The sequence below is a fragment of the Carlito syrichta genome, unplaced genomic scaffold (assembly GCF_000164805.1).
Source record: "Carlito syrichta isolate Samal-C Ts95f unplaced genomic scaffold, Tarsius_syrichta-2.0.1 Scaffold135588, whole genome shotgun sequence".
Classification (NCBI taxonomy): Eukaryota; Metazoa; Chordata; class Mammalia; order Primates; family Tarsiidae; genus Carlito; species Carlito syrichta.
The window spans coordinates 129227-139730 of NW_007079684.1; the positions used below are offsets into that span (position 1 = coordinate 129227).

At 40.5% G+C, this 10504-nt stretch overlaps 1 protein-coding gene across 1 annotated transcript in view; it reads left to right on the forward strand.

Moving 5' to 3' along the window:
• The window catches only part of SH3D19 (SH3 domain containing 19), a 66851-nt gene that overhangs the window by 18372 nt on the left and 37975 nt on the right, over window positions 1-10504 (forward strand). The window contains exons 7-8 of the mRNA XM_021708220.1: window positions 5943-6050; window positions 10046-10158. Of these exons, the coding sequence (XP_021563895.1) occupies window positions 5943-6050; window positions 10046-10158 (221 nt within the window). The remainder of the gene's footprint in view (window positions 1-5942; window positions 6051-10045; window positions 10159-10504) is intronic.

The window sequence follows — 10504 nt, forward strand, 5'->3', positions numbered from 1 at the left end:
CAACTCAAAAAAAAAAAAGGAGAGGAAAGTGCCACTGACTTTCCTTAGATTTTGGAGAGGAGATTCTTCTTGAGACGCTCTGTGTTTTCTCATAAAAGCAAGGGAGCAGTCTGTGACAGAATTATGGCAGTGAGGGTCTTAACCCTTTCTAGATGACAGAACTCTGAGAATTTGATATAGCCTGTGAATCTTTTATCGCCCTTGAAAACAGCTGTCAGTTCATGTGGGCACAACTCAAGGAACAATTTATAGAGCTTCAAGAGCCCATTTTGGACTCCAGATTGAGGATTTCTACTATAGAATATTGGAAATAAATTTCATTGGACTATATAAATAAAATATAGTACATCCATAGCAATGGAGTTTTGTGTGGTAAAAAGGAGGCAGATCTGTTACCTCCTACTGTGGACCAACCTCCAAGACATTATTAGGTGAAAAATGCAAAGCACAGAATAGTATTCGTGGTATTTTTAGCTGCTGCAATTTTTTTTTTTGTAGTGGTAAAAACCAAAACAAAACCCCTCAAATTTAAAAACAAAGGAAACAACTTGAAAGTCTACCAATAGGGCAAAGTCTACCAATAGGGAAAGTCTACCAATAGCTGCTGCTTGTGTTAAATGTCAAATGTGAAGTGTTTAGAAAGATTTATAAAAAGTTGAGGCTGGGCATGGTGGCTCACGCCTGTAATCCCAGCACTTTGGGAAGCCGAGGCAGAAGGATTGTTTGAGCCCAGGAGTTTGAGACCAGCCTGGACAACATAGTGAGACCTAATCTATATAAAAAAATTAAAAATTAACTAGGTGTGGTGGTGTGCCTGTAATCTAACTAGGAAGGCTAAGATGGAAGGATCAGCTGAGCTCAAAAGGTCGAGTTGCAGTGAACCGTGATTGTGCCACTGCATTCCAGCCTGTGTGACAGAGTGAGACCCCAACTCAAAAAAAAGAAAGGTAACAAGAGTCTTTTATGAGGGAACTGACTAGACAGGAGAGAGTGGGGGAACCTGGTTCTCACTAGATACCATCTGATCCTTTTTAAATTGCAGACCATGTGCAAATGCCCTAACAAAATAGCTCATCAATCAATAATCTTCTTAAAAACAGCTGAACATAAGTATAATTCAACTGAAACAAATTACCACACAAAACTGGGAGTATTATCTCTTGTTATCTTTGCCACGGAAAGAGAACAACTTCCTCCAATAATCCTCAACCTTGTGTTGAATAGAAATTTTCAAAATAGTAAAATAGTGATTCTTCTAAATAATTATATTATTCAAATTTACAAATAGAAGCTAATTATTATGAACTAAATATGCCTAAATTAGGTAAATTCAAAAATTTTACATCTGCTTTATTTTATTTTACATAGAATCTGAAAAAGGAGTTTTTCAGACTGAAAATTTTATGGCCATTATTGCCCTGAAAAAGCAACAAAAGGAACAATAATTTTCATTATTTTTCCTCTTGTTTTTAAGTGGTTTTTGTTTGTTTGGCAGAGTTGTTATTTCAGCTTAATTGTTTAATGTTTCCTTGTGGTTGAATTCATTTTACTGGACTTTTTTTTTTTAACTTTTTTGTAGAGACAGGGTCTTCTTATGTTGCCCAGGCTGGTCTAACTCCTGGCCTCAAGCAATCCTCCCTCCTCGATCTCCCAAAATTTACAGGGATTATAGGCATGAACTACCATGCCCTTACTGGACTTTTTTTTCCAGTTACAAAAGTAAAACAGATTTGTTGTAACAAGTCAAACAATTCAGAGAATTTAATTTTTTTTAAAAATGTAATCTCCCTCCAATCCATCTAAATTCCCTCAGTAACCAGCATGAACAAAGGACACAGCCTCTTATGACTGTGGACATGCCAAACCAAAGCTCACACACATGTACACATATGTGGACTCTTTCCAGAAATTGTTTTATTTTATTTTTTATTTTAAATATGTGGTGTACAATTCAGGGTTAGGTATACTAATGTTCATTATGCAGGTGCCCTTGTTGATGAGGTATGGCACACACACACACACACACACACACACACACACACACCCCGCCAGAAATTCTTATCATACTGTGCCTATTACTTAGCAGGTGTTTTTTCCATTCGACAGTGAAATGTTATTACTTTTCTTCAGACTAGTAGGTCTAGGTCTAATTCCTTGTTTTCTTATACCTGTGGAATATTCCATAGGACAAGTAAATCGAAGATGATCCAGTATTTGCCCTATTGGTAGACTTTCAAGTTGTTTCCTTTGTTTTTAAATTTGAGGGGTTTTGTTTTGGTTTTTACCACTACAAAAAAAAAAATTGCTGCAGTAAATATTCTCATAAGCATTTCCACTCCTACTGGAGCTTTTATTTCTGAACAGTAAATTTCCAGAAGTGGGACTACTAGCTCAAAGGGTATGAACTTTAAACATTTTAGCTGGTACCAATGATCCAGTTTCCCACCTGGCAGTGCCTGGAGTTCCCACACATGACGATATGTTGCCCTCTTTTCATTTTGTTATGAAAGGTCAAGTTCAGTGAGAGAGAGACTTGCACACCATCAAGATGGAGAATAGGCCTCGGGCTCCACCTTCTCGCTGAAGTCATGCTGTTTCTCCTCCCACTCATTTGCACTCCTTGCCTGGATCACAGCCCGGACAACAGACAGGCAGAGAGGCAGACGTAGCACTCATGGATGCAGTGAGCACTGCTGGGGTAGATCATTAAGCAGGACCACTCCTGCCAAACGGCCTGCAGTGGTGGAATGCTGAGACTTCCTTGCCTCAGTGTATGGAGAGAGAAAGTATTTTCCCAGAGACATGTACCGCAGGATAATTACACATGACCTTTTATATATCTCTACATTTATTTGTAATACCTTTTAATACCATTAAATGGAATTAAAAATAAAATGAGACTAGCAATAAAAACTAATTGTATTAAAAATAAAAGACCAAAAAAGAGAAAAAGCAGGTAGCTGGGACACTTTGAATACTTTATAAGTTATACCTCTGCAACTTCGATTTAAATCCTTCAGGTTAAAAAAGAGGGCCTGACTCAGTCTCATGCCTGTAATCTCAGCACTCTGGGAAACTGAGGCATGAGAATTGCTTATGCCCAAAAGTTTGAGAGCAGCCTGTGATACTTCTTCTCTACAAAAAAAAAAAAAAAAAAACTAAACTAAAAATAAGCCAGGCACATGTCTGTAGTCCCAGTTGTTTGGGAGACTGAGGAGGAAGCGTCCCTGAGCCCAGGAGGTCAAGGCTGCAGTGAGCTGTGATTGTGTCACTGCATTCAAGCCTAGGCAACTGAGTGAGATCCCAACTAAAAAAAAAAAGACTGGATCTTTAATGTGACAGGTGAGATCTGCCCACAGTGTGTGCAAGATGTGGGGCATCATTTCTGGAGGCCAGTCCTTCAACAGCAGGACGTTTTGGATGTCCCCGTGCCCAGCTCCCAGGGATAGTGATTGGCCTCTGTTCTCCCTTCCCTGCCACCCCCATCCATGCCCTCACTCCTGGAATGTGAGAGAGAGCATGTAGGTGGAAGACCAGTCAAGAATTAAATGAGTTGGGAAACAATGGAAGTCATTCCATGCTCCAGATTTTCTTCCCCTTCACACCCACCCAAAAAACATTATGAACTCAATCCTTTGCTAATAATGAACAGATTATAGGTGCCGAAAGCACCCATCAAAGCAGTTTTGGAACTCTTTCTGGAATGGCCATCAGAGCAGTTGTCATGAGAATGCCATAGTCTGAATTAGAGCAATGAACAAACATTAAATTTCTTGTTAAACTTGGCAAGAGTGGAAGTGAAATCAGGGACATGTAATCCAAATTTATAGGGATAATACCATGAAGAAAACAGCAGTGTACAAATGGATTAAACATTTTTCTGAGGGGAGAGAAAGTGTCACTATGAAGAGAGGTCAGGACGGCCAGTAACGAGCAGAACTGACGAAAACATTGCAAAAATATTCCTAATTGTGCATCAAAATCATCAGCTGACTGTGAAAAGCATAGCAGAGTGAATGAACATCAATAGAGAAACAGGAAAATCTTAACTGAAAATCTTGGCATGAGAAAGGTGTATGCAAAAATGGTCCTGAAGGAGCTCTGGCATCACAACAATGTACCAGCTCACACAGCACTATCTGTGAAGGAGTTTTTAGCCAGGAAGCAAATAACTATATCGGAACACTCTCCCTATTCACCTGATCTGGCTTCCAGTGACTTTTTTCTTTACCCGAAGATAAAGGAAATATTGAAAAGAAGGCATTTTTGTGACATTCAGGACATAAAGCGTGATACAATGATAGCTCTGATGGCCGTTTCAGAAAAAGAGTTCCAAAATTGCTTTGACAGGTGTTCTAGACACTGGCGTCAGTGCATATCTTCCCAAGGGGTTTACAAATGGGAAACCTAAAAACAAATAGATTAGCAAGAATAAAATAAACTGCTCTGTAATGAATAGACTACACAGCACACAGGGTCTCCTGAGGCCATCTTTGCCCGTATTCAACGAGAGGCAGAACCAGCATTTGCTGTAATTCTGCACCTGCTCAGAGAGACCCTGCGTGCTGTGTAGTCTACCCATTAAAGAGCACTTTATTTTATTCTTGCTAATCTATTTGTTTTTAGGTTTCCAGTATGTAAAAATTTCATAGTTTTTTTTCCAAACCGCTAAAAAGAACATTTACATTTCCAGAGCTGTAATCCCACAGGTGGCCCACACCTGTAATCCCAGCATTCTGGGAGGCCAAGGTAAGAAGATTGCCTGAGTTCCAGGGGTTTGAGACCAGCCTGGGCAACTTGGCAACACCTTGTCTCTACAATAAATTTTAAAAAAACTATTAGCCGGGCATGGTGGCGCGGGCCTGTAGTTCCAGCTACTTGGAAGGCTGAGGTGGAATGATCATCTGAGCCTAGCAGGTCAAGGCTGCGGTGGCTGTGAGCATGCCACTGCACTCCAACCTAGGTGACAGAGTGAGACTCTGACTCAAAAAATAAACAAAAAGCATTAAAGACAAAGACTACTTCTTTTAGTAACAAAGTGTTATAGCTGTACTTTTTGTTTAAAATACTTTTCCTAAGCATACACTGTCCATGTAAAATAAATCAGTTATGATGGAGACATGATGCGTCATATATCCTTGCCCTAAAATTAAATATTTGAAGGGATATGTCTTACTTTATTTCTAGGATAAAATGTTTTTCATTTCCATATTACTGGAGTGTTGTTTTTGTTTATTTGCTTTTTGTTGGGGTCTCACTCTGTTGCCAGGCTGAAGTGCAGTGGCATCATCGTGGCTCACCACAGCCTTGACCTCTTTGACTCAGCCAGTCCTTCCACCTCAGCCTCCCGAGTAGCTGGGAGTATAGGTGCATACCACCATGCCCAGCTAGTTTTTCAACTTTTTTCTAGAGATAAGTTCTCACTATGTTGCCCAGGATGGTCTGGAGTATAATTTTACTAAACTACTGAAGCCAAGGCTACCTAGCATCTTCCCTGAGCCAGGCACAGCACTGGGCAGGATGAGGGCCCTCCGAGGCCCTACAAGCACGGGGGATTGGGGGAGGGCGAGTCCCTCTTTTCTGCAGGATCTGCGAAGCTTCAGGATGCAGGAGAGATTGTCTCCTGATTTCAATTGTTCCTCATTTTCAGGCTGACACTTATGAAATGATTACACTTCCCTGAAAGATCAGCTTCTACATAATTCAAGATCATCCTAGACTCTCTCATCAGAAAGGAATAAGAGCCATATGAATTATTTAGCGCACCAAGATATTTCCTTTTATGAGCTCCAACTTTGTTTTTGTCTCTGCAAACTGAGATTCTGTTTATCCATGAATAGTTTTCCCTGGGGCATGAAAAATGTGACTCTTAAATTATGAATGAGGTTTTTTGTTTGAGTCTGTGTTAACTAAAACATGCAAAATAAACTGTTTTTCATTAGATCCCTTTCAGCTCCCCACGAAAACAGAACCAACAAAAGAGCAAGCAACTCAGCCGGCACCCTCCAGGAAGCCCACTGTCATCCGAATTCCAGCCAAACCAGGAAAATGTAAGCACCTCTGTCTTTATTTGCTTCTTCGAGAGCCAGCCTGGGAGAAATCTATGCTCATTTATCCATTATCCATGTCTGCTTTTGAAATTATGTGTAATCTGCCATTTCTAGTCATGGATTTGTAAGAGCAAGTTTTTTCCAAGTCTTTGGAAAATTAGTACAGTAAATTTGGATTTTATTTCTTTTTTTTTTTTTGAGTTAGAGTCTCACTGTGTTGCCCAGGCTGGAGTGCAGTGGCACACTCATGGTCACCCCAACGTTGACCTGCTGGGCTCCGGTGATCCTTCTGCCTCGGTCTTCCAAGTAGCCAGAACTACAGTCGCGCACTACCACGCCCGGATAATTTTTTGATTTATTGTAGAGACAAGGTCTCATCAAGTTGCCCTGGCTGGTCTTGCACCCGTGGGCTCAGGCAGTTCGCTCGCTTCGGCCTCCCAAAGTACTGGAATTACAGGCTGATCCACCTAGCCCGGCCTGGATTTTATTTTTCTTAATGTTGTCCTAGGCAGAGAGAACAGAAGGAGACTGGAAATTCAGAATAATTGTAGTATCCCATGTTAGTGTCCCTGGTAAATAGTTAATGCGAAAGTAATCAAAACTAATAGCAGATAAAGTTGCATATGTCTATTAGGAGCATGTTGTTCCCGTCAGCATAATCTCAATATGGCTGTGTATGAACTGTGTGAGGAGCAGTAACCAGAAGCTTTAAAAACATATAACAATGTCTACAAAGACTTTTTTTTTTTTTTTTTTGAGTAGGAGTCTCACTCTGTCACCCAAGCTGGAGTGCAGTGGCACACTCATAGCCGCCACAGCGTCAACCTGCTGGCTCAGGCGATCCTTCTGCCTCAGCCTTCCAAGTAACTGGAACCACAGGCATGCGCCACCACGCCCGGCTAATTTTTTTTAATTTCATTTATTGTAGAGACGAGGCTTGTCCCAAACCCATGAGCTCAGGCATTCCTCTCACCTCTGCCTCCCAAAGTGCTGGGATTATAGACATGAGCCACTGTGCCCAGCTAAAAAGACTTTTCAAGTGTGTGACATTACATTTTTATTTACTTCCTTGATTTTTCTTTACTTGATTTTTTTAATGACACCGTAAATGAAATTGTGTATAGTCTTTTGAAAGAGAATATATATTGTAAAAGAGAAGATAGAAGGGCCAGAACTATTTATTGTAGGTCCCAAATTCTTTTTAAAAAGGGAGAGTGTATGCACATGCATAGTGGGTCTTAGCATTACTTGGAGTGATCACACAGCCTTCTCACAGACCTCTGATTTCATCTACATCTGCAATGCTTTGCACAGCCCAGATGCATTCCTGCCTCTGTCTAACAAGAGAGTCTGCCTACTCCCTTCCTCATAACAACAGAGCAAGTGTCCCCATCTCTCACCTTAGCACCCCAGGATCCCCTTTCTATTAGGGGTTTGGTTTTTCTATAAAACACTGCCTGGAAGTTCATTTTGATTTTAGTCTCTTCTTGGTTTTGTTATTAACTGCTGGCTTTCAGCCAAGTAGCAGAAAGATTGAGCTGAGTTGCCATGAAGAAAAAGGAGGAGAAACAGTCAAGGGTACTAAATCCTGGTGGGTTCTTGCTTCTTAGAAGGTGGTCTTCTAGTAATGCTCGTTAGAGGCTCAATGCTGAGGTTTTTTCTTGGGGACTGATTACATAGGCACTCTTAGAGATTTGGGCACATACCAAAATTCCAGATTCGTAGAAGGAAAGCACGTGTTTAGCATAAACTGTCCTCTTCTGTGTTGTTAGTTCTGGAGATGGAGGGAACCGTCTCAAAGTCCAAGTTCCCAGATGACAGCCAAGGACCAGTCTCGTAAGCAGGCTTTTCTAAGGATAAGCAGTTTCAGGCCCACGATGCCTATTGACTACACACCTGTAAACTGGATTGATAGTTCTGAAATCCTGCAAAAGGATATACTGAGCAAGTACCTCTCATGAGTATCCTGACAGAGCTTCAGGAATTGTTAGAAAGTTGGAATCTGTACTGTTAGATGTGAGAGAACGGAAATGACAAGGTGGTTTCTAGAGAGCTGTTGACATTTACATCAAAAAGAAGTTCCCCAGAATCTTATTATCACCATCACTAGGCAATGCATATATGCTGTAGAGGAAAAAGAGACTTCTGGTGTCTGAAAAAGTTGGAATGGATAAGGGGGGAAAGGAGCAAAGTCTTGATTTTGAACTTGTCAGCTCAGCTCCTTCCCCCTCAGAACCTGTTTTTTTGGACTAGACTGTCCTTTTCCCAGATGTCTGCATGGGTTTCTCCCTCACCATTCCTTCAGGTCTGCTCAGATGCCACTCTTTCTCAGCAAGACCTTCCTCAACTATATTACCTGAAATTGGAAATGTCCTACCTCCACACCCATACCCACCCACTCCAGACATGCCCTATGTCCCTCCTGCCAGCATGCCATCTCCTCTCGACTTTCATATGACTACTTTGTACTTTTAAATATTTGTCACAATAGTATTACATTCTAAACTATTCATTATTTCCTTATAAGAAGAAGGGAACTGCAGCTAAAAGTCTTCAATATGGCATCTGAGTTGGATGTTCTTGTGTTTGTCTTAATTCCCAGAGCGGCCCTGCCTCTCACTAAGGACGCTGGCCTATCTCTAAATCATTGTTTTCCTGCTAGTAGACCTGGGTATTTTCCTCTCTTTGAGAGTGTTTTCCTGTCTGTCGGTAAAATAGGAAACTGACAAATCATTCTTTTGTTATAGGTTTGTCATGTGAAATGGAAGTAGAGGGTGTTCATTTGAAAAAAATGAAAATTCCTATCTCCTTTCGGTGCCTAATCCAAGCAGTGTAACAAGCATCCTCTCACCAAGTGTTTTTGCACACTGGTTTTAAGTAGCTGTCCCCAGTTAAATCTGGTCATCTTTGTTTCCTTCTTCTGGAAATAAATTTGGGGTACACTATCACTGAGAAAAGGGTGTGGCTTGGATGTAAAGTTTTTTTTTTAATTTTTATTTTTGAGTCGGAGTCTCGCTCCATCACCCAGTCTGGAGTACAGTGGCAAGCTCATGGCCACCTCAGCATCAACCCACTGGGCTCAGGCGATCCTTCCACCTTAGCCTTACAAGTAGCTGGAACTACAGGCACGCGCTACCACACCCAGCTAATTTTTTGATTTATTGTAGAGACGAGGTCTCACCAAGTTGCCCAGGCTGTTCTCAAAACCGTGGACTCAGGCAATCCCCTCACCTCAGCCTCCCAAAGTGCTAGGATTACAGGCTTGAGCCACTGCACCTGGCCTAAAGTTTTTTTTTTAATTGAAGATCATTAAGTCTATTAATCAGAATCTAATGAATTCAAAAACATATTTTATTATTATTAGATGGGGGTAGGATTGGCTGTACCACCTATTAAGCAGCAGCATGCCTTATTAGAATGAGCAAAGGCTTTTGGAGTCAAGACTCTGGATCTGACAATTACTAGAGTGAAGACCTTGACTGGCTCATTTATTTTCTTAGCTTCAGTTTCTTCATCTGTAAAATAGGGTATTATCTAGTGTAGCAATGTCCAGTAGAATTTCCTGCAAAGATAGAAATGTTCCATGTCTCTCTGGTAGTACTTGAAATGTGACTAGTGCAATTGAGCTGAACATTTCATTTAATTTTAATTAATTAAGATTTAAGTTTAAATTGCTGTATGTGGCTACTAGCTAGTGGACTGAACAAACAGCATACAGATACTTATTGGAGAAATGTCTATAAATAAATGCTGGCTGCTGCTGTAATTATTTGGGATTATTTTCTACAAAGCATGTAGTAAAATTAACTGATGTTGACTAACATCATTTTTCTGAGGTTGGATGAGAGTTCTTTCTCATTTGCTTAACTGTCTATTCTTTGTATGGATTGTTTATGCTAGCCATTTTTCTAAGAATCCAAGCAGTAATCACTTCATTCTTTGGAATCCCAAAGACTAGAAATTATTGATGAATTACTGCTTTTTTTTTTTTCTAGGTTTACATGAGGATCCACAAAGCCCACCTCCTCTCCCTGCTGAAAAACCCATTGGAAACACTTACAGTATAGTATCTGGAAAACTCTGTAGTGTTGATAGATCTAGAAACTTGGTAAGTGGTCATTATAGGTTGTATTATGTTGAAGACTGAGCTATGCATTGATTTTAAATACTCAACTGATATCTAAATGATCATATTTGTTTGAAAAACTGTTAAAAATCAGTTTCTAAGTCCCGTGTACTTACTTAATGTGATGTTCAATATTTTTAAGTATCTATAGAGAGATTAGACCAATTCATTTTACTTCATTAGAAAATAATTTATCAGCCGGGCTCGGTGGCTCAGCCTGTAATCCCGCGCCTTTGGGAGGCTGAGGTGAGTGGATTGCCTGAGACCGCGGGTTCGAGACCCACCTGGGCAACTTGGTGAGACCTCATCTGTACAATAAATCAAAAAT